The following is a 25641-nucleotide window of genomic DNA, read 5'->3' on the forward strand; positions in this document are numbered from 1 at the left end:
AAATAGACGTTATGAGCGGCAGTTGGATAAATATGCACATTTTTATTGGATTATTTCGGATAATAACGGATAAGAGAAAGACGCTCACAGATTCTCAACGATTTCCGAAGTTATGACCCTTAATAGTTTACAGGGCAGAGTCGACAGTAATTCGAATCGTCAGGGAATTTTAACAGGTTGTTTGCAAGAATACTTCAACAGTTTCAATTAATATCAAAATCTAGCAAAGGCTAAATATAGCTTGATGTTATTCTTCTCTTGTGTATTAATTAGTTTGGTCATTCCATTTACATCAAAGGGGTGGGGGGTGCAAATGGTTAACGCGTTGGATCATAAGGTCTGTCATTGAGTCAAGTGGCGTGGTTTTGATTCATCGCTTGTACGTGACAAGGAGTAGGGTCGCCTGTCCCATTGCTAAAGATCCCTACGCGCAAGGGAATTATGGAAATAAAATTGAACCATATGTTAGTTTCGAAATGCCCCCCCCCCCTCTCTCTCTCTCCCTCTCTCTCTCTGAGACTCTCTCCATTTACATCTAAAAACATGTTTTAGATAGGTGGTTTCTGGGCTATTGTTGTTATTGTTTACAATTTTAACGTTCAATAAATTACACATTGATTTATTATTACGAATTACATACGAAGGAGACATAAAAAGGTAAACACATAAAACTTTACTGGACAGTCAATCGAGTATCTTTGTATCGCAGGATTTGATTGGCGTTGATCTAGAAAATATCACTCACAATGTGCTTTACTAAATGTGGAAGTGGATTAAACAACCGAAAGGAAAAACGAAACGAAATGTTGGTTTAATTTGAATAAACTCTAGGAATTACATCCTTTGACATCTCGAACATCCCAGGCGGAATAATTCTGAATTTGACGAAATCTGTTAAGCTATTGATTTTGGTTAGCATTAATGAATCATTGACTGATTTTAAGAGAAAAACTCATTATAATAGTTTGAAACTTCTGGTGGACACATTGTTCCATTGTCTATGGTAACGTATATTTATTTACCTCTATATTTCAGCTTTAAAGACAAATAATATGATGGTGAAGATGCAGATATTTGAACTGTTATCAGCTTTATGTTTATATTCTACAGATGGGTTTTATCTTACTCTAGAAGCTCTAGATCGATATAAGGTATATTTCATTCCAAATTATATTGTTCTTAAAGATCTATTCGGATATATATTTCCCGCATAGCACACTGCGTGGCGTATACCAATATTCATTGGTGCAGAATAGTAGGAGGTTAAGCCCCGTTTCATTTTATTTTTGTAAAACTATAATAAATATCTTTAGTGAGAGAGAGAGAGAGAAATGGGGTTTAACGTCCACTCGACACAAACTAGATCATTTCGGGACTATCACATGGTTCAATTTTATTTCAATAATTCACTTGCGCGTAGGGGTCTTTAGCAGTGGGAGGAAACCGGAGGACCCGGAGAAAACCCACGAGGTTGGAAATATCTTTAGTGACAATCTGTGTATATATAGTTCATACTATATACGATGTCCAGTCATCTATTTAGGTTAGTTTATTTTCATATTTTTCATTTAAGGAATACCCTAAGGGCTCTTGATCAAATACTGTCTGTTAATTACAAAACACGATTTTATTTGTTTAGTTAATTAATTGCATCAATCACGTTTTGGTAGCAAACATAGTATAAGGTATGCAATTACAAATATATTTATTCTAAACTCTATATGTAAAAGGATCTAAACAAAATACCACATTATGAGGAGGAATGGGGTTTAAAGGAGTATAATTTAAATCTGGAGATGACGAAATTGATCGTGTGGGTAGCATGTTATCGATAAGCTAACGTATATTTATAGAAACTAAGACCCCGATACGGCTCTTTTTAAAAAATTCAATAACAGGTTTATTCTGAATTCAGCAAGTTTAACCCACTCTTAGCGCGTTTACATAATTTAATCTAGTAAATACGTTTACAAACTTCATGTTACCGGTACAAATGTAATGGCGGAAATCGATGTGGAATTTTGTTTCAAATATTTATATTGTAATCAAAATTCATGAAAACGAATGAAATCATGGCTATAACTAAACATTCCATGTTGACGTTCAATGTTATCATTTTCGATTTTCGTATATTGCATATTGGCTTTTTCTACCACGTCCCGTATCAATAGTTTATAATTTAATAGAACGCCCCTTTATATTATTCTAACACTATTATTTGATTATTTGTTTTTAGTTCAGTTTCATTAATCTAATAATTGAAAATCCAGAAAAAAGTTAAAACTTAACAATGAGAATTATTCCGAAACAAAATGTCTTCCTCAAAATGTGCGATGTGCCAATAAACAGTTTCCTTAATGCTAGCTTCCCACTATTACGATTGAAATCGTGGTTTTAATCGTGGTGATCTTGTCAGGTCTTATCATATACTATTCAAAAAAAGTAGGGGATATTTGATTTTTAAGTGTTATTAAAGTCACCTAATGAAACTGACGAAGAAACAAATGACAAAATGAAATGAAGTTCACATTCATCGATTTATTCCAAATGATCGTTAGACTAAGTAAGGCACAGACTGACCATTATAAGGGTAAAATGATACCCGGGGTCAAACAGCAAAGTTACCACAGCATCACAACCAAGTCAGTAACGGGTAAATCCTCCTCTGTTTGCCAAACAAGCATTGATCCGACGTGGCATACTCCTAATGAGACGTCTAAGGTCATTTTCGTCCAGATTGTCCCATTCCTGTTGCAACGCAGCAGCAAGTTCTTGGACATTGGCAGGACGTTGTTGACGTTGACGTAACCTCTGTCCAAGCATGTCCCAGACATGCTCGATGGGGGAGAGGTCGGGACTCAGTGCTGGCCAAGGTAATGTGGTGATGTTCTGTTGTTGGAGGTAACCTGTAACGATCCTGGCCCTGTGACATCTTGCGTTGTCATCCTGGAAGATGAAAAGGCGGCCATGACGTCGTGCGAACGGCACAACATGGACTGCCAAGATGTTGTCCCGGTAGTACTGGCCTGTAACACGCCCTGCAACAACATGTAAAGCCGTTCTTCCAGCAACAGTGATGCCTCCCCACACCATAACAGAACCACCCCCAAATCGATCATGTCTGATGACGTTAACGTCTTGGAAGCGCTCGTTTCGACGACGTCACACCCTCCTACGTCTGTCCAAAAAATCAACAGTGAACCTTGACTCATCTGAAAACATCACATTGCTCCAGCGTCGATTACCCCAGTGTTGACGATCCCTACACCAACGACGTCTTGCCTGAATGTGATGATCTCTCAAACAAGGGATCACGCGAGGACGTCGGGCGCGAAGGTGACCCCTATGCAGTCGATTCCGAATCGTCTGGCCACTCACTCTCACACCAGTGTCTGTTTGAAGACGAGCGCTGATCTGATTTGCTGTGATGACACGATTTCTCAAGGCCAAGGTACGGATAAATCGATCCTGGGCTTGAGTTGTCGCCCTTGGTCGACCTGAGCGTGGTCTGTCCTGTACAGATTGTGTATCACGGTATCTGGACCCTAGCCTGCTTATGACAGACTGAGAAACATTCATCGTCCGCGCCACAACCGCCTGTGTTGTGCCGATCTGTAGCATGCCAAGGGCACGTAACCTTTCATTTTGGGTAAGCCGACGCATATCAAAATTTGTTTTCTGGTCACTAAAACAATTAAACTGATGTTTCCACCCTGGAATTCAATGCCACAATGACTGTAACATTCAAAGTCAGAGTCGTGCAAATCTTGGGTTGGACCCCCATGATGATCCCAAGCATCACCTGCATTCCATGCGGTAGCTATTGGTGCGTTTGGGCGTCACATGTAACTGGAAATGTTTCTTCTGTTAGGTTCTATAGTGACTTTTTTCGTAGTCATTTGCATATTTTAGTATTATGCCCCCAAAATCAAATATCCCCTACTTTTTTTGAATAGTATATATTGAGGCCAGTCGTGGCAATCGTGTTGATAGAATCGAAACATATCCAAACGTACCGGATCGTGGACTCAATAGGGATAATCCTATTGTAACGCGTCGCACGACACTGGGAACCTAGCATAACAAACAATAAAAGCCGTAAATTAGATAGTAATTTAGGGTTATATAGAAATGAATTATCCTTCAGTCATCAACTAACCTCTATAAGAGCAAAAGAATAATTTTAACTGTCACCCGATCCAATATTGTTACCGCCCAGAAGGGGATAATATTAACGAAATAAATCGGCCTACGAGGTAAATGACAACCCGTTTTTACCGTTCGGTAAATTTATGACCTCCATTTTCTTTTTGTGGACTTATCTCGACTGTCCCTTAATTTAATGTTTCTGTGTGCGTGGTGGATCTATGATTCGTTATAGTTAGGGTTAGGACCTTATTTTCCCAATGTGGAGGTCATAAAATTATCGAACGGTAAAATTGGGTTGCCGTTTACCTCATTGTCGACCGATTTATTTTGTTGTTATTATTATCCCCTTCTGTAACGATATTGGATCGGGTGACATAATACGCGCCAGAATAGGTTTGAAATGGGGTTTTCAATATCAACCGGGAAAATGTAAATATCACAAGTGACATTTAACTTTTTTGTTCATGAATGCAATCATTAAAATCTAACAGCATTTCGACATTTCTTTTCCTAACGATGTCAAGCTAACCACACTAACATTTAGTAGGCGAAATAAATCTAACAACTAGGTCAAATCAATTACTAAATATTTTAACGACCACCAAGAGAAAACAATTTCTTACCAGATGGATGAAGTAGAGCACGTTAAGAGAAAAAAATGCAAGTCACGTTCAGCAATAACATGAAATCTAAATCATTAACGTAAAATGTCTATTTTATGTTGAGAACATATAAACTGTTACATGTTCGAAAAATGAAATTAGTTTAGCAAAGTCAAATGAATAAATGAATGGAATGACGTTTAACTTTTACTTTTCTGCACCTACCGGGATAATGAAGACGCGCATACGCCATATACATGTAGTGTGCTATGAGGGAAATTTTGCCCGGACAGTACCGCTACGGCCTACCCTTATTACAAATTCTAACAGTTCGTTTACGTACACGTCAAGCGTTGTACACGCCAACGTATACACGGTATCTAGGTTTTTCGTCCAATCCGAACGAAAATACACTGTTCTGTTGCCAAACCCCCGTCCTGCGCCACTGACAAGGAGGAACCACGCTAGAAAATTTCTCGACCAACACTGAGATCGATCCTGGGACATCTTTAGCCAGCGCCTCACTTCTGATCTCTTTCAACAGTGGCTTTCTTTTGTTGTGGGAGCCATGGTGACTAAGTAAGTTGAGCCACGGTGGCTAAGTGAGTAAGACGCTGACTCGTTTGCCTAGAGGTCGCGGGTTCGTTCCCGGTGTTGGCCGAGAAAGTTCATCGGGATTTTCCGGCGTGGTTTCCCCTTGTCAATGTTGCTTGACGACAACCCTGACGAGGACAGCTGTCTAGTCGTTCGGATGGTACGATAAATCGAGGTCCCGTGTACACATTGGTGTGTACGTAAAAGCTCCTTTGGTAGTTGGAGTTCGATATAAGAGTATACTGTAGCGCCACTGTGCAGGCAAAATTTCCCTCATAGCCCATTTTCGTTAGCCCAGAAGGAGCAGAACAATGCGACGTTAAACCCCATTTCATTTCATTTCCATTCGTTGTGATATCCTTCTGCCCAAACTCCAATGTCTTGTTGGTGGGGTTTATTTCTCAAGAAACTCCGGTAACTAGTCAGTAGCTACTATTAATATCTAGAAAGAAACATTTTTATTTATCAACGCCAGAGGTAATCATAATAACCAAGATCGTTGGACTTATTTTCATAATAATAGCTAAACGCCTATTAAAAACGGAACTTTTATTGTTTAAGCGCCACCTAGTAATTTGAGCACTTTAAGTAAATCACAACACTGGTATGAATGACAATTACTCAATTTTAGTCTGAGTTACTTTTCTCTAACGTGCCTCTTGACATTATCAAGCACAACGAGGACTTATACGGTTAAGTCTTTTTAAGTAGCAAGTCGCAAATTGAAATGGGAACCTATTATTCCTTCAAAAAATAAACAGTATATTATGAGTTGCCTGAACTCCCGTATCGTCATACGACTATATATTGATACTCATGTGTCTGTATTGAAGTGTGGTATACGTGCTCTAGCTTTCAAATATTTTTCTAACCTACCTGTGTTATAACAACAGTCTATTGTATATATTTCTTTAATAGATATTTCATACCTTTACTTTGACAGGTGTGGCAGAAGTTACCGTATAGATTTAGTATAATGGTGACGGAGTTAAAACAAGCTGACCTCACATCATTCAAAATAGCATTAATGGCGCTCATCAATTCTATTATTGTAGCCAATGAAAATATACATAATAGAATCCGAATAAGGAATGAATTTGTGGGTAAGTAAGGTGTGATTTGACCAAACATGATGCAATCTATATTAAGCTAAATAATATAGTACAAAACTTCCACACGGATTACACACCAGACACATTTAATGTAACATACGTATTTTGCTCAGGGAATTCCCTACAAATTACCAACGCAGATTCTAAAGCGATTTCACATGTCATGTATTTCAGTTGCAAAGTTAATTCACGCAGATTCCACAGAGGTTAACTTTTTAATATTGTACATAGATTACCCATTCACCCATATTCCACAGAGATTACCCATTCACCTCAGTTCCAAAGAGATTACATATACCCATACACTGCCCTTGTACTTTGATGATTATAGATTATTAAGGAATAACCCAGTCCCCGGGTCCGTTTCGGTACAACCACCCCAAAACACCCCAACTCCAATCCTGGCGACATTCTTCTATTAAATCATCCGCAACGGTAAAATTATTAAATCGTTCCTTCACCAATATTATATGAATAGTATGTATTACATGTAATTACGCAGATGTTCGGATTGTTCATTATTCGATATACAAGGGAGTCAGTTCAAATATAAGTTGATGAACCAAATTGATCGGCAGCGACAAAATCGTAGCAGGCCCCACAGTGCATCTTATATTCTTACTTGTTCGGTTACAAAAACCTCTTGTTAATTATAGGGGTTAATATACTCAACGTCCTCGTGATTCCTTGAATTAAGCGTACATATACTATCACCTAATTGTCATTCTGCTACAAGTCCAAATTCGTATATGTGACACTGTCAAAAAATGTCTTAATAGCAATGGCTACGGGGAATTCGGTTTCTTTAATGTAGGTAAAACTGAACAATCACGGATATTTTAATTAAGCGGCTTAATTGGACATGCTGCCTCTGAATATCGTGAAGCTTTTTTTTTATAGTAATCGGAGCCTTCCTTAATTAAAACGTAAGTGGAGAAGAAATGACAGGAAATATTTGCGAATATTGCTGTTCAATTTTCCGCGACCCGATTTTTCAAATTCCAGAACGAAATCACAAAACAGATATAAGAAACTGCCTATAATGGTCTAATGTTAACCTATTGACCTGTATTACTGACGGCACAATTTAATATATAGATACGGTAGATACCATATGTTACTATCACGATACTTATACCATGGTAACTAAACATACCACTAAACTACTAGTATCTTTGCTTTTCTTATCAATGTGTTTTCATTAGGCAGTCCAACGTATTCACTCAGCGAAGAGGGTACGTTAGGCCCATGTATTCACACAGCGAAGAGGGTACGTTAGGCCCATGTATTCACTCAGCGAAGAGGGTACGTTAGGCCCATGTATTCACACATCGAAGAGGAACGTTAACAGGACCCCATGGACTACCCATTTCATTGTTGTTTGAGTACGGTCACATAAAACTTGGCATGCTTGTTCCTTGGACAATTGCACATCGATCAACGTATATGCTGTCACAATTCCAAGATGGCTGCGATGACGTCATAGTCGTTTCCGGGTCCATAGGATGCTCGTACTTGTTAGTTAAACAGTTTGCTTCCATTCGATGCCACTATGATTACACTTTCTACGTCATGGCAAATGTACAATATGTAAGTCAAAGATTTTTGGGTTTAAGGGCCTCGCTCATTTTCTTTTTTTTTCAATGGGATTAAAGATACGTGCAATTTAAGATACACTGGGTGACACAGCCAAAACATTATAAACAAAATGAATTCCTCTAACTTTTTCCCGTGCGGTCATTAATAATAGCCTCTATTTCGAAAATTATCATCTAGCCGGTTGTTGTCGTGGACGGTACCTCAATGAATTTTTATGAACATATATTATAAAATATATCTATTTTTATTTTATTGCCAGCTTTAAATATATTAGATGTAATACAAGGATTAAGAGATATAGATGATGAAGATCTACGAGTACAGTTGGACGTTTTTGATGAAGAATTGAATGCGGATGCCGAGGCTTTATCCGAACAAAATACGTCATCTGTAGATATTTCGAATCCACGTGATCTCTTTATGGCTCTTCTTAACAAGGTATTCGTCTTCAAATTTTCTCAAACTATAGACAGTTTCAAAAACGTACCCAGGTTTATGTGTTAGAACTAATAGTCAGGAATTTTAAGACTAAAGGGTTAGAATATTATACGTTTAAGCCACATAAGCCATTGGAACCCATTGTGGCTTTGTCCGGCTATGCCACCAGCATTTGACGCACAGAGCTGTCGTTGTTAGTACCATCGCCCCCACCCCCACCCCACAGACCTCCTTGATTTTGGTCAAATAAAATAAAAAAGATTTTCGAATAACATTGGATTTTACATGTTGATTTGTTTTCCGTGATGACAGACTATAGATAATTCCTGCCTTGAGATATTTAACCACATAGACACTACTCAATCACTTAATAACACATAAGATCAACCCAATTCAACATTTTATTTTGACACAATTCAATGAGGTATATTCCCTTTAAGTAAACTGGTTTATACAATTTAAAAGCAATAAATGGGATATGCCATATTATTATAAGTGATGTATTTTAAATGTCAGTTAAATGGGAAAACTTGTAAATTATTTTATAATATTGCCGTCTTCAATAGCCCAGCGGGGATTGGGTGACCGAATGGTTTATCACGTGCGCGCTAGATCATAAGGTCTGTCATTGGGTCTAGTGACAAGGAGTAGGGTCGCATGTTCAACCCCGTGGGTTTTCTCTCAGTCCTCTGCCCCCCCCCCCCCCCATAGCTAAAGACCTCTACGCGCAAGCAAATTATTGAAATAAAAATGAACCATATGTTAGTCCCGAAATAACTTATTTTACTCGAGTGGACGTTAAACCCCATTTCTCTCTCCTTCATTAGCCGAGTAGTAAAACGTTACCCCCATTTCATTTCATTTATAATATATTGAAGGTGTTTGTATTTTCAGTTTCAAGATACACCAATTGGAAGTTCATTATTAGGAATATTATACAGCTTATATCAGATAGATAGTAACAATTCTCACAGGTATGTTCAACTCAAGGGGAAATCCCGGTTTTCACCGTGTGATTAAAGTATGCAAACCAAACCGCAACATTTTCACATATAGACTATTTAATCAGCCTGAAAAATTCAGCTACAATTATTTTGCATTTAGTGGTCTGATAAATGTGACATTTCAATAACGTTTGTAAACGTCAGCATTATTCTGAAATTTTTGTATTTTTATGAAGGTGGGGCCTATAGGCGTCTGCCTGTGCCCCAGTCCAATTTCTGTGAATAAATATTGTTTAAATAAACACCCCGGACAAGTGGACGTTTGTATTTCTTTGAAAACATATCAAAGATTTTCAAAAAAAATTCATGGGACTAAACTATAGTGTTCTAAGAGTATTCCGCATACTAGTGTATTTACTGAAATATATCTGGCATTTCTGCTTTAAATGGGCAACATGACAGACGGCCAATAGCAATTTTCATTATTTATATTAAACAAAAATACGGGTTGAATATTAAGTATTAAATAAAAATATTAAATACGGTGGTGCATATTAGAAATAAATAATTAATTTTTATTTTAATCCAAAATTATTTATTAAAAGTCGTGTCTGCATATCTAATTACACTCTTTGTCGATGGCAAGATTATTTATAAAAGTTTTTACGAATTAATTTTGTTACAAAGGAAACTTACAAATAACTTCATTGTTGATGACAAATTACTTGTAATCCGGTTCCCACAAGCATAATCTATTGTAAATTCGCCCACACCGCCATATCCCGTGTCGTTTCTGTGAACATTTTATTTCGATGTTTCTAAAAATGACACAATGTATGGTTCTTGGATTACGTTACATAATTATTGACTCTACTGACATTTTAGTTATCATAGTGTCATGTTACACTGAAGTCATGTAGATTTAAATATAGATGTATGTCTAACTCTCCCTTAGCCATTTGGAGGTGCGAAGGACCAGTCAGATTTATTAACTATCGAAACATCTCATATTGATATGACTTATTGTCTTCACTTTTTTCTAGCCAGAAGATAACGATAAGGCAAATGTCAGTTTTCCGAACCATTTACGTTTCTGAGTGTTGGAGCATTTTCAGAGATTACCTGACTGAAACACCCCCTATTGTATATGCATTATTTCAATCGAAAGATTCAGTTTCCAGATATATATATTCCAAATCTTTTTCGAATTGTGGGTTGTGAACAAAATAATATCGTTTATCCATATTTAGAAATGTTGATATTGTATTAGGCTTATTGTTTGTGTATGCCGTGAAATAATGTAGACACGTCTTTAGGAATGTACAAGCTTCAGTCTTAACACAGTGTATAATATAAGCTACGTTCAGTAAATTCTCCAAAAAAGGGAAATTTGGAGACTAGGGAATCAAATAAAACAAAAGGCTGTATAATACGATACTATTATTTAGCCATCAAACAGACTAGGGAAAGAGCAAGAAACACCAGACTAACAGATGTAAGCTATTATCATTGTTCTTTTTATTAAAGTGAAGCAACGTGGATAAACATCGAACAAATGGTACAAAAGACTGTTGAACACCAGACTACACAAGAAACCTGTTACAGACAAAACAAACAAAGAGATAGTATTAATCAAGAAACTCAAACAGACCCCATAGAGTTATCTCCCGAGGGCAGATCCTCTTTGAGGCGAAAAAATGGGGTCATTGTCAAAAATTCACCAGCTGCGCCGCCACCTCCAGCCCCCCCTCCCCCTCCGCCAGCACCTGGGATCCCCCCGCCACCCCCTGGAATTCCGGGAGCGCCACCTCCCCCACCGCCACCAGGAGGGTTTAGAGCACCAGGGGCTCCTCCTCCACCACCAGGCCTAACGCTACCAGGATTAAGTGCAATACCTGTAGCTCCAGTAGAAGAAATAAAAACCCCAGAACCCCAGTGTAAGATGAAGATGCTAAACTGGAGTAAAGTACCAATACAGAATTTACGCAGTAAGTAGCCCAATGCTATTACTTTAATATCCAATCTCGTGGGATTTTTCCGCGTCCTCCGGTTTCCACCAACTGCTTAAGACCCCTACGCGCAAGCGAAAAAATTGAAACATATGTTAGTTCCGAGATGCCTATACACTCTTTCACTTCCTCAAGGTGTAGTCTTGAATGCCATATTAGCCTTATTGACCAGCACTTATAGAAGTTTTAAAAGCAGAGAATCCAAACTTATTTGGAGTTTTATAGTACACACTATTCGATTTACATGTAGATACGTAGATAAGTGTTATAGTCTCGGGACTTACGCGCCCCTTTTTACCAGAGAAATAATAATAAAAAAAAAAGCTAAATGTTTTACTCCCTGGGAGCTGGCTCGCTAACCCGAAGATCTTGAAGATTAGGTGTTCGATTCTATGGTGTTGGCCTAGAAAGTCATCGGGGATTTTCGTCGTGGTTCCCCCTTGTCAGTGTCTGGCAAGGGACAACGTATAAAACCGAGGTCCAGTGTACATATTGGTGTAAAGGAAAAAGAACCGTTGACAGTTGGAATTCGATATGAGAGTAAGGTTCCTGGACATTAGCGTTACATACCCTTATTTCGAATTCCAACTATCAAGGGTTCGTTTACGTGCATGCCAATGTGTACACGGGACCTCGATTTTTCGTCCCATCCGAACAACTATGCTGTTTACTTTCAAATGCCAGGCCCTCCATCCTGCATCCTGAACCAGGGACAAGGGGGGGGGGGACGCCGATGAACTTTCTCAGCCAACACGGAACACGGGACCTTCGGGTAAATGAGCCAACATTTAACTCATGGAGCCCCTGTAGTTCCCCATATCCGCCTTGTAGATTGAGAAGTGCTGTTATATATAGTTTTGTGTTTAGAAGTTTCATATGTTGTAAACTGAAGGAAACAATCGTAATCTTATGTACCCTTTGCTACTGTCCTTGTTCCTGTTGGCACCAAAAGCTAATTAATAATTATATACTTTGTGAGAAGTAACAGTACACCGATTGTCATAAATGTTGATTTGTATCTGTATCGGTTAGAAGCTAATAGATAGATCACTTATTGGGCGTCGATTTCTAACCTAAAGCGGAAATGATATCAATGATGTCGTGTAAAAAATACTCATTGAATCTTGTATTGTATTATTTCAATGACAAAGTACCAGACAACAAAATTGTACCGGAAGTAATACTGATATACATGGATTGGGAATTAAAACCAAAAGTGGTAAATATAATCACTGATATCGTATATAAAGTAATTGATAAAAGTTACAATCATACTTTTGCCACGAAAAGGCGATAGATATTTCAACAAACTATACTAGAGAAATATTGCCATCTCAAATTATTTTTAAAATTAAAGATGCTTATGAAAGAGCTGAATCTGTCTATTGTATTTCTTTATTATTTAAACATTTATTTACACGACATAATCAACTCTCTAGGCATTGGATGGTTTAGATATTAAATGGATTATATAATTTAACGATAGTATGGCTAATCGAGGCATTGTTTATTATTATAGCAATGGTATTCGACAACTGGACTACCATGTCAAAACTTAAACATTCATAACTTTACTCAATAGATTTATTTCTCATTATCTATATTTATACTATTATAGCAAGAACAGTCCGCTTTTTTATACGCCCAGTTATCATCCGATTGAACCTCAGATTGATACACAGGATTTAAGGTCTTGAGAAGAACAAGTATATTGATTTTCAATGAATTTTGATAATTTGAACAGCTAAATCCATGATATTAAATGTTTCGTATACTAAACGTTAGCATGGGGCAGAACTTTATAAAAACCATATAAATTCTAATGATTTTATGATAATTACTTAATGAGTTGTTACTCTTAATCAGATTTTAGTGTATTATAAATGTTTCATTACCGAAAAAATTAAAAATATGTGATAACTCTTGTTGACTGGCCGGACGATTTGGCTGCTGTGGGCGTATGTTTCGCTGCCTGGCAGCCTATCTTTTATCTAAATCTTACATAAATACATCTTTAATGAGAATGCCAAGAATTTATACACATTTAATTATTATTTATGTTTATGAATAATAGAAAACAGTATTTGGGGAGATGTTGCTAAGATGAAAGATCAAATTAATGTGAAGTATAATAAACTAGAAGAATTATTTGCTTTAAAATCATCAAATCAGCTGGAACCCACCCACCCTAATGAAAAAGCTCTTAAAAGACATTCAGCATCGCTAGAGGTTTGTATTGATTTTATTTTTATATAGCTTTATTAATAAAATAACAAAAAAAAGATAACTTTATTATTACTCTCAAATATAATTTTAAATCAATTTCTTTTTAACGTTGACATCTTATTTCTGAATGTATTAATTTATCACCAGGACAAAGTTGCCCGGGTGGCGCTCGTGTGGCTCTATCTCTACTGTTTTCTATAATATGTTTCAGTTTTGTTTCGACATATTGTTTTAACTTTCTTGGAACTGGGTTTTTATTTGTGTTTTCTCTATTATATTGGTTTTTTTGTCCCTGTCTTGTGGCACAGTTATCCTGCATTGTCTATTAATTTGCAGAACCTGTAAGATTGATGCATGTTCTCTATGTTTTAGTATTCACATTGACAAGTTTATCACAATAGTGTAAGACCCGTTTTTAGCTATTTACGCTTCCCAATTAAATGAAAAGTGATATCAAGCTACTTGATAACCTTGTTATTTTCAGAAGATAAATCCTTTGTTAATTTTAGAAAGTAAATCGTTTGTTGATTTCAGATCGCCTTACTGGATCCTAAGCGAAGTATGATTGTGAATATATTTCTAAAACAGTTTCGAAATGCCAATGCTAGTATTATAGATTTAATACGTAAATGTGATAGTCGAAGTCTGGGCACGGAGAAGATCAAAGGTTTATTAAAGATTATGCCAACTCAAGAAGAGGTAAGCTGAACTATTCTAATGGAATTGTCAATTATTACATATTTAACAAAGTAATAGTGTACTAGGCTTTCATTATCCGGCAATGGTGACTTTAAAATTTTAAAGGGACATCATCAGCTTCACCAACAAAACGAATTATCCCGTATTTGGAATATCTCGAATCACAAATATATCGTGACTTAGATATCTAAAATCCCGAATATATTGTGTTTTAGATATCTCGAATCCCCAACATATCGTGTCTTAGATATCTGATTTCTTGAATATCTTGCATTTTGAATAACTTGTTTTTCGAATATTTTGTATATCCGTAAAGAACAAATAATTGCAGTTCAATCTCGAATGTCTCGAATCTCGCTAGTCCTAAACATATGTATTTTGAATATCTCGTTTCTTGAATATTGAGCCAGAAATTCCGGTAGAATCGAATTATTTTGTCGATTGGCAGCTTTTGCTTTCAGTTTTATATAGCTCCAAAAATTAACACCGTGAAAGATGAAACTAAGGCTTTAGCATTCACATGGCACGGTTGCTGATATTGTCGCAAGTCCTTGAATATCATTTAGACCTTTTAATTCGAATATTTGAATATATTTCAGTTCTTTTAACTTAAATAGTGCATTATTATAAGACTATGGTCTAAGCAGAAAAGTAGGACATTAAGCCCAATTTCATTTTTTAAGACGACGCTTATTTTTGTATTTTCTTTCTAGGTTGAACTGATCTCTAATTTTGATGGCGACATCGATAAGTTAGGTGATGCAGAGAAATTTTACAAAGATCTAATTCAAATACCTAATTATAATATTAGAATAGAGGGCATGAATCTAAAAAGTGACTTTAATTCTCAGATGGCCGTAATACGACCCAATATACAATTACTCAATTCTGTCTGTAGGCAAATACTCAACAGTGACTCGCTCAAGATGTTCCTCAGATTTGTATTACATGCGGGTAATTTTATAAATAAAGTAAGTAAGATTATTGTATTTAAACTTTTCATGTTCAGTAGACGTGTAACCTTTCCTATACCACTTTATTATCCAAGGACAAGCCCCCCCCCCCCCGATATGACTGAACACCACAATTGCAGTTCGATATAAAGAGTTTACTTATAGCTTTAACTTTCTTGGTTACAAAGACACCTTGACTATAACATTTAACTGAGTTGGCATGTTGTAACGTCCCCGGCTATAACGCTAAGTACTACTACATTGCATATTAGCCAAGTACCAACGGAAACGTTGTATACAGAGTTCACTGTATATCCAATTTATTGTTGGCTATTTAGAATTTATGAATGAACATTTTACTAAAGGAAGGGAGTGACCTGGAATTCAAACAGGAAGAGGGTTGTACTATTTAACTATAATTACACATAATAATATATTGATTCATTGACCAAATGATTAACTAACTGTTAATGAACTATTTCCCGGGTCTTAAAACAGTTTTATGTTTGCCTATTTCAGGGAAGTACATCCGGAAGTGCCTATGGATTTAGAATCAACTCATTATGTAAATTAGCAATGGTGAAGTCCAATGTTCCACGATTTTCTTTATTACATCACCTTGTGGAAGAGGCGTTAATTCAAAACAAGAACGCTCTACGTTTTGTTGACGAGCTTCTAGAAGCGTTACAGAAGGCCTCTAAGTAAGCAGTTTATAGTATTTACATCCCACTTCTACTCGTTGCCACTGGCAACCTTTGATGAAACCGTCCTGTTTATTTGCAGTACATGCAGAAAAGTCTATTTTTCACATTTTGCTTCACAATACTCGATAGAAATGTGATGTAAGTAACTTATTAGCACCTTTCCTCGGTGTATCGGTGAATATCAGAACAGTTTTGGTCGGGAGCCGCCTCGGCTCCGCCTCGGCTGGGCCCCTCGACCAAAACTGTCCTGATATTCACCGATACACCTCGGAAAGGGTGCTAATAACTACTACATAATACCTAGCCTAGATTGCGACTAGTTGTTCAACTATTTTGCCAGAGAGGAGTTTCAAGCGAGTTTGAAATGAACTAAAGATAATACTTAGCCACAGCTTTGTACGTAACCAGGGCCTGTGGTACGTGATCCATGGACCCTATTCTTGAAAGATATCCCCAATTATTCTCCTTCAACAATCAGTATGCAGTCCACTTAATATTTTCTAGATTTTGCCTTTCGTTTTACGAATTATTTATGTTGTTTTTGATTACCCCTTACGCCAACCGGGCATCTGAAGACGGACATATGAGCTGCTAAGGATAAAACGTTGACTTTCAAGTGTCAGTGGATGTTTTTAATGTGCTGTCAGTGGGCCTCGTTTTTTATTAACTCACCCTTCGTTCTGTGGCACCGACAAAAGAAACCTAAGGTGGAAAATTACGAAGAACTTTCTCGGCCAACAGCAGGATAGAACCCGGTACAACTTTAGTGAGCCAGTGCCATTCTCACCCATTACAAGATGAAATATATTAGGGTATTGATGATAGTTGCCAAGTTACTAAGTTACTGTTCGGACCGCACCGCTGGTTGCCAAGTTACTGTTCAGATCGCACCGCGTCACATATTTTAAGGACCTTTTTATATTCCCCTTCTAAAATTTTTGATGACGGAGTTTTTTCAACTACATAAATAAAATCGCAATTAAAATAACACGGGTCTAAAATACATAGAAATGAAAACACAACGTTTGAAGCTAGTTTGAGCAGTTTGTATACTTTTATTTATTTCATGATTTGTTGATCTTTTAGATTTACACTATCTAATACCAAAGGTGAGTTTTTACAACTCAGACAAAATGTTGATAAATTTGAACATCAGATGTCGTCGGTAGAACCTGGTTTGAAAACACATTTTTCTGAATTTTTGGAGGTAAATGTTTAATATTTGTTATCAATTAACAGCAAATAACATCGGAGAAAAGGTAATTAAATAGGAATGAGCATCTCTATTCTCAGTGGGTCAGTGAGTAAGGCTGACCGAGAACATTCCCCGGAATTTTCCATCGTGGTTTCGTCATGGCTGTGGTGCCGTACGGAGGCCTGTCAAGCGTTTAGCTAATATGATGACATGCACATATAACATAACTCCCGACAATTTGAACTCATTTGCTGTCCGAGTAAAATTTCCCTAATATCCCGGTTGGTGCAGAAAAGTAGGATGTTAATCCCCATTTCACCCACTTATTCTATTCTCAGACAAACACCGCTGCTCTGGAAAACTTAAATTCTCCACTGGATATCAGAGGTCATGGTTACCACGCTCCCCCACCCTCGAGACATTTATAAGATATGACTGTTGCTGTTGGTAATTATCCCCTTTCAGTGAAATTAGGGATAATGAAAAGGGCTCTTTCTGTTATCATTCGACCCATAGTATTGTTTACATCGCATAAAATTACCTCTAATCCTCTAGAATTAATTCGCTCGTTCCCAACCACTTCCTCCTCATATACAACAGATTTGAGATATTTTTGTGCACCTTAGATAATGTCTGTCATTGAGTCAATTATCTTGGTTTCACACCCCGCTATGTCCAGTAGGTGGCAAGGAGTAAGGTCGCCTACCTAACTTCGTGAGTTTTCTTGGGAATCTTTGTTTTCATTCCACAGCAAAATATCTCCTACATGCAAACAAATTATTGAAATAAATTGTACCACGTGTTTATTCAAAAATGAGCTATTATTATTTGTTTTGTTTACTAGGAAGCTGAGAATGATATATCGGACGTAGATGAAGGATTTGATAGGTTAGATAATTTATCTGAAAAACTGAGAGATCATTTCTGTGAGAACACTCCTTTTAATCTCAACGACTTTCTACTTTCTTTTCTGGAATTTACAGAAAAAGTCAAATTATGTGAACAGGTAAGACATTGTTATCTCCCCTGATTTTTGTCTTGAATTTTGAAATGGAAATAATTTTACGTGGACAGTGCGGTGAAATATAAACTTACTAGGTAAAGGGGACGTGGGTGTCCGTGGGTGCTAGCCAGTTGGTATAGACTATGTCACAAAGACATCTGATAGTAACGTGATGTTTCAAACGGAGTCCTGATGACCAACATTACTGCTTAGCAAAAGGTAAACAATAACAATCGTTTGTCAAATCGAAAATTATGGAACACCTCGAAAGGGCCAATTCTTCTTCAATATTCAAAATTCATATAGGGTTTTCATGTATAGGTTATAGCATAATTAAATGATTCATATTGTTTTTTACCCAGGAAGTGGAGGCTCGACGGCAACAGGAAAAGAAAGTGGCTTTAAGACAGAAAACAATGGAAGAAATAGCATTAAAAAGAAAAAGTAAGCAATTTTCAATTATTTGTCGGTTTACAAAATGTGACATTTTATGGTCTCGAAATGCCCGAATGGACCCAGTAAGTATTTTCGATAAATTTTTAAATGTACCCTCTCGTTTGTGGTTAACAATAAAGAAATATCAAGATTACCATTTCTGAACAATACCTTTTTAGACAAGTGTCCGATTCAATGATCCTGATCAGATAACTCCCCGGGACGTTATTTGACAACCAAGGCTACTATATTGCAGGATCGCCATTTGAACTAGGCCCGTCATGTGACAGCAAGTCATTCGCGTTGATCATGAAATGGCTTGTGACCAGCTTGTGGGTAACTTTTACTTTACGCTTTGACAGCTGAAACTGGCATGATTCTAAAGACCAATGAAGTAATTTCACTAATTTGATTAAATTTACTGTTTCAGGTGGTACCGGTCTTCACCAAGCTATTAACAACTCTGCTGGGGCACCGGAGGCCAAAACCAAGATTGTTGATAATATAGTGAATGAAATAAAGAAAGGAAAGGTGCTTAGACGGTTATCTTTAAAACGTAAAAACAGATTGGCTGTACAGGCTATTGAAACGGCTCATTTATAAGCGACACAATATAAAGATATTAATATTATATTTTTACTAGATCTATATATTTATAACTGAAAATACACCCTAACTTCTCAAAAGGGAAATATATGTGAATAGAAAACCAATTCCATGTTTGAAACACAAGTTCATATTTATTGTATTAGATAAGAATTTTAAACCATTAATTTATTCTCTTCTGGGTAATAGTTTTGTGACATATGTAGTCTTTAGGATTTGTTATTTTATCTGGATAGTGTCTCAATTTTGGGAATAGACCAAGCTATTTTTCTCTGTTGTCGTATAAATGTGGCTCAATAATACAATCCCAATAGTGTCATAATGTCCGTGACATTACAGTCTTTGAAAAACTATTGTAATTGTGAGAAAACATCAAATCATCTTAGATAGTTCAAAATATGTTTGTTTTTTTTTAAAAAAAAAACAAACCCAAAAGACTGACGTCCAAAAGAAACGACGCCACGAATTTGAGATACTGTTGAATCAACTTGCTGTATGTGTAAGTACATCTATGTTTCTTGTGGACCTCATTATAGTTGTACGCCCGGATATGATCACATACGACTAAAAAAGAACCAGTCGCAATGTTTTTAAAAATGTCTCCTATACAGTGGCTGCACTGTGAATGTCTTAATAACACCACTTTTTTCGGCGTTAAAGGACCAGCACTCTCATTTAGTATTTTTTATTTTATTTAAACGGGATCTCGAACGGTTCCTCTTCTACACAGTACCGATTCGTTCCCCAATTAGGTAGATAATATTTTAGTATCTTTGTAATTATTTTGTTAAATATTTTGTTACTGTAATATCCGTGTAAGATAAATAAACTGATATTTTCATGTTTAGACTTATCTATATATATATATATATACAACCATATTTCCAAACCGTCTTCTTAAATTAAAACTAAACTTGATCTACACTATTATAAACTGACAACAATGCGATGGGGTTTTAAAAAAAAACAAACCCAAAAGACTGACGTCCAAAAGAAACGACGCCACGAATTTGAGATACTGTTGAATCAACTTGCTGTATGTGTAAGTACATCTATGTTTCTTGTGGACCTCATTATAGTTGTACGCCCGGATATGATCACATACGACTAAAAAAGAACCAGTCGCAATGTTTTTAAAAATGTCTCCTATACAGTGGCTGCACTGTGAATGTCTTAATAACACCACTTTTTTCGGCGTTAAAGGACCAGCACTCTCATTTAGTATTTTTTATTTTATTTAAACGGGATCTCGAACGGTTCCTCTTCTACACAGTACCGATTCGTTCCCCAATTAGGTAGATAATATTTTAGTATCTTTGTAATTATTTTGTTAAATATTTTGTTACTGTAATATCCGTGTAAGATAAATAAACTGATATTTTCATGTTTAGACTTATCTATATATATATATATATACAACCATATTTCCAAACCGTCTTCTTAAATTAAAACTAAACTTGATCTACACTATTATAAACTGACAACAATGCGATGGGGTTTTACGTCAGGAGGGACGGCGGGAAGAAAGTTGCCGGTACAATTGTGTTCGCGTCTTAAGGGGGCTTATATCGCCCTTGCAATGCGACTTTGTGCGATTAGATTTGGTGGTCCGGTACGACTGTGAAAAAAGCCTGTGAAAAAAGCCAGTTTGCACATGTTCTACATTCCAGCGATCTTTTGCTACTAGTTGACAGTTATGATCGACGACGTTATCGAAGAGCGTTTGATAGTCCTTAAAGGCATATCGTTATCGTGTTTCGAAAAAAAACCCTAAAATCCAGTGAACAACGATATTATGTTTTGCCTCCTTCATCAAGGCGCCTCATAACAAATAAAACTCCAGAGCATAGTCTACGAATAATAGTCTGGATGGTTTAACTATCAACATTTAAAAAATAAAAACTAGGCCATTGGCTAGATTATTTGGTCTTTTAGGTAATCATGTACAAAATCTATTTTTTTCAGAGTTTAATAACCTAAAACAAGACGCCGACGCCCATGAAATTAATTTAAAGGACAATATTGGCGCCACTCATTATCACGTGATAGAACTGGTTAAACACGTTCCAAATATTTATTTTTTCACAGAGATCATTGCTACGATAGATGCGTAATCAATGCTTCATCAATCGGAAGTGACGAAGGCAAAAGGAAAACACGAGTTATCCCTCTGTATAAGACTGATGTAATGAGTGATTTTGTGTTCAACATTTCGATAGTTTCACTCACTAACAGACTTCACACGGTAAACAAGACCATTTACGACTTAATCTTTCTTTTCGCTTACGGAATAAAACATGAGATCAACCCAATTTAACACTTATTTTGAACTAAATCAAAATCTAAAATGACACTTGGGGCAATCATTTAGAATATAGTAGTAAAAACAACTAGGCTTGGACAATTAAATTTACAATGTTGCTTTCTCGTTCACCATACAACTGAACTGAGCATTAAAATTCAGTACTGAATAGACACTGAAATTATAGAACAGACTGCTGTGAATATCATTTCATCTGAACTATTGATAAAATAAATAAACAAGCCAACAGTGAGGCTGATGTCCCCCGCCGAAATCCCAAAATAAATAGATGACACATGTTAATTAATCGCAAATTTATGTTTTTTCAAATGTATCAAGCAATCAAACTGATTATAAACTATACAGTAAGTTTTATCACCCTCTATCAGATAGAATCAAAGTTATCTTATCTTGTCCCAAAGCATCGACCATTGAAATTGCTTAGCTCTGCTTAGCTTTAACTCGAAATGTTAATCATTGATGTCAAGACATTCACCTAATGAACATCTACACCAAGTTTAACCATTCTACCTCAATTAAAAGCAGAGTTGTTATGTTCAAAAGTCTTGACCAATCAAATTGCTTATCGCTCCATGGGATAAGCAGAAAATTCTCATCATCGAAATTAGTCTAGGTAATAATATGATAAAACTATATACCAAGTGTCCTCACTCTCACTTAATTAGAACTAAAGTTATCGTGTCCTAAAGCATCAACCAATCAAATTGCTTGTCTCTGCTTACCCTAAGCAGAAAAGGCATTCATCTAATAAACACCTACGCCAAGTATGAACATTATTCCTCAATTAGAATAAGAGTAATTGTTCTGCTCCTAAACTGGGCTAATGAAGACGGGCATACGCCATACAGTGTGCTATGAGGGAAAGTTTGCCCGGGCAGCGGCGCTACAGCCTACTCTTATATCGAATTTCAACTGCCAAGGGATCTTTTACGTGCACGCCAATATGTACACAGGACCTCGGTTTTTCGTCCCATCCGAACGACTAGACAGCTGTCCTTGTCAGGCCCTCCGTCTACATCACTGAAAAGCGGAAACCACGCCCGAAAATCTGGATGAACTTTCTCAGTCAATGCAGGGGACCAGCGTCTTACTCACGTGATCCCCCAGATCGTGAAGGAAAGTTATGCAGTAAATCGGCTCACAGTCCACTAAAGATCGCAGGCTAGTGATGCCATCTAGAGTTGATTATGGTCTGGATAGGTTAATTTATGTCTCCGGCCTAAAGAAAGACCTGCAATAGATAGAACAAGCCAACAGTGAGGCTGATGTCCCCCGCCGAAATCCCCAAATAAATAGATGACGCATATTAATTAATCGCACATCTATTTTTTTTCAAAAGTATCCAGCAATCAAACTGATTATAAACTATACACTAAGTTTCATCACTCTCTATCAGTAGAATCAAAGTTATCTTGTCCCAAAGCATCGACCAAGGAAATTGCTTATCTCTTCTTAGCTTTAGCTCGATATGTTAATCATTGAACTAAGTCAAGATGAACATCTACATCAAGTTTAAACATTCTACCTCAATTAGAAGAAGAGTTGTTATGTACCAAAGTCTTAACCAATCAAAATGCTTATTGCCCCTTAGCCTAAGCTGAAAATTCTCATCATCGAACTTAGTCAGGGTATTGATGTAATGAAACTATACACCAAGTTTCATCACTCTCACTTAATTAGAACTATAGTTATCGTGTCCCAAAGTATCAACCAATCAAATTGCTTATCTCTGCTTACCCTAAGCAGAAAATGCTCATCTTCACACTCCATCAAGGCATTGACCTAATAAACACCTACACCAAGTTTGAACATTCTAGCTCAATTAGCAGGAGAGTTATTGTGTTCCAAAGTCTCGGCCAATCAAATTGCTTATCGCTCTGCTTACTCTGAGCAGAAAATACTCATTGTCGAACTTAGTCAAGGTATTGATGTAATGAAACTATACACCAAGTTTCATCACTCTTACGTAATTCGAACTAAAGTTATCGTGTCCCAAAGCATCAACCAATCAAATTGCTTATCTCTGCTTACCCTAAACCGAAAATGCTCATCTTCGAACTCCATCAAGGCATTGACCTAATAAACACCTACACCAAGTTTGAACATTCTAGGTCAATTAGAAGGAGAGTTATTGTGTCCCAAAAAGTGTGACGGACAGACCCATTTTAATAGTCCCCTGCTTTCTTCGAAAGGCGGGGGACAATTAGCTCTTGCATAATTTATGTTTAATTACAACTAAAGTTATTGTGTCCCAAAGCATCAACCAATCAAATTGCTCACCTGTGCTTACCCTACGAATAAAATGCTCATCTTCGAACACCATCAAGGCACTGACTTAATAAACACCTACACTAAGTTTGAACATTCTAGCTCAATTCGAAGGAGAATTATTGAGTTCCAAATTCTCGGCCAATCAAATTGCTTATCGCTCTGCTTACCCGGAGCTGAAGGTATTGATGTAATGAAACTATACACCAAGCACTTAAAATATTCACAAAAATTGTATCATTTTTCACTGGAAAAGTCTACATAATAGAACTGGTGAATTGTCTCAGTTATCCAGGTCTGTGATACCTGGTTGACAGAGGCAAAATTACCTGCCTTAGTTTGAGGGTTTCCAAATTATAGTGGGGGTACTCGATTGAATGTTCCGGAACTGAATTCTCTCAATCCCAAAAATAGTGACAATCGAGTGAAAAGGTGGATTTCTGGCTGAATCAGTAAATATCTCAACCAACCATGCAGCCGATACATTTTAATTACGTCACGATTCTACTCACACCAAATCCCTTGTCGGGACTGACAAGAACCGTGACAGAACCGAATTCCGCGTTACTCGATTGCAATTCTGTCAATTCGGGACGTTCTGGACTGTGAATCGAGCATATATGAGTAGGAATATTTGTAACATTGGGGATGCTCGATTCACAGTCCAGAACGTCCCGAATTGTAATCGAGTAACGCGGAATTCAGTTCTGTCAGTCCCGACAACGGAGGTGGTGTGAATAGAATCGTGACGTAATTAAAAGGTTTAGGCTGCATGGTTGGTTAAGATATTAACTTATTCTGTCGACGCATGCGTTGTAGCCCGAAATCCGCCTTTTCACTCGATTGTCACTATTTTTGGGATTGAAGGAATTCAATTCCGGAACGTTCAATCGAGTACCTCCATGGTGCTTGTCTACAATATCACCTATGGTGCAAGTGGACATATAACTTTAGGAACACACGCACGCACAACATGGTAGGGTTGTGTATAGATGCCATGTAGTTTTATTTTAGCATATTTTAAATGGAATTATCACTGTAACAGAACTAATAAATAACTTTGTATTGAGATCGACTATCGAATTTTTACAAAGGTTACAAAATGGCCGTTTAAATCCGATAGAAATCTTGTTATCTGTTGTATGTTAGGCGTTCTAAATATCCATCATAATAATTATTACGTTACATTACATTGCATTAAGTCGAATTTATGTTGACCTAACAAATGGTAGTTAGTCAGATGACTTAAAACTGAAGTCTAATGTCCACCGCCGAAATCCCAAAATAATTGATGACACATATTAATTAATTTAACATTTTCAAAAAGTAATGAGTAATCAAACAGATTATCTACATGTATGATTAGTCTAAGCATAAAATGTTCAAGTCAAGGTTTTGAAGTACCTGGTAGGCAAACATCACTCTCCATAAGTTAGAATAAAAGTTAACGTGACCCAAAGCATCAACCAATGAAATGGCTTATCTCTGTTTAGCTCTAGTGGATTATGTTAATCATTGATCTCAGTCAAGACATTCACCTAATGAACATCTATCTCAAGTTATATCCCACATTTGCATATAAACGTTGATGCTGTATGAAAGTTGCTATGTAGAAAGCCTGAAGGACAAATGGGATGTGGCAGAGCGCAAATGTAAAATGTAATGACAGAAATGTAAAATGCAGACACGTCAAAAAAATAAAAAAAAGCATTTTCCCACAAAACATTTGTCATTTAACACTTAAAGATACATTAGTTAAGAGTTTAATAAAAAAGTTGGTCA

At 36.7% G+C, this 25641-nt stretch overlaps 1 protein-coding gene across 1 annotated transcript in view; it reads left to right on the top strand.

Annotated features, from left to right (window-relative positions):
* The window catches only part of LOC126830822 (inverted formin-2), a 38296-nt gene extending 17638 nt beyond the window's left edge, over positions 1–20658 (top strand). Inside the window, exons 2-14 of the mRNA XM_050561248.2 lie at positions 1036–1151; positions 6289–6448; positions 8316–8494; positions 9389–9468; positions 10966–11426; positions 13522–13676; positions 14208–14372; positions 15086–15343; positions 15845–16026; positions 17116–17236; positions 18069–18230; positions 18590–18671; positions 19093–20658. Coding sequence (XP_050417205.1) covers positions 1036–1151; positions 6289–6448; positions 8316–8494; positions 9389–9468; positions 10966–11426; positions 13522–13676; positions 14208–14372; positions 15086–15343; positions 15845–16026; positions 17116–17236; positions 18069–18230; positions 18590–18671; positions 19093–19265 — 2294 coding nt within the window. The 3' untranslated portion in view covers positions 19266–20658. The remainder of the gene's footprint in view (positions 1–1035; positions 1152–6288; positions 6449–8315; positions 8495–9388; positions 9469–10965; positions 11427–13521; positions 13677–14207; positions 14373–15085; positions 15344–15844; positions 16027–17115; positions 17237–18068; positions 18231–18589; positions 18672–19092) is intronic.
* The last annotated feature ends 4983 nt before the right edge of the window (positions 20659–25641 follow it).

The sequence above is a fragment of the Patella vulgata genome, chromosome 8 (assembly GCF_932274485.2).
Source record: "Patella vulgata chromosome 8, xgPatVulg1.2, whole genome shotgun sequence".
NCBI classification, from domain to species: Eukaryota; Metazoa; Mollusca; class Gastropoda; family Patellidae; genus Patella; species Patella vulgata.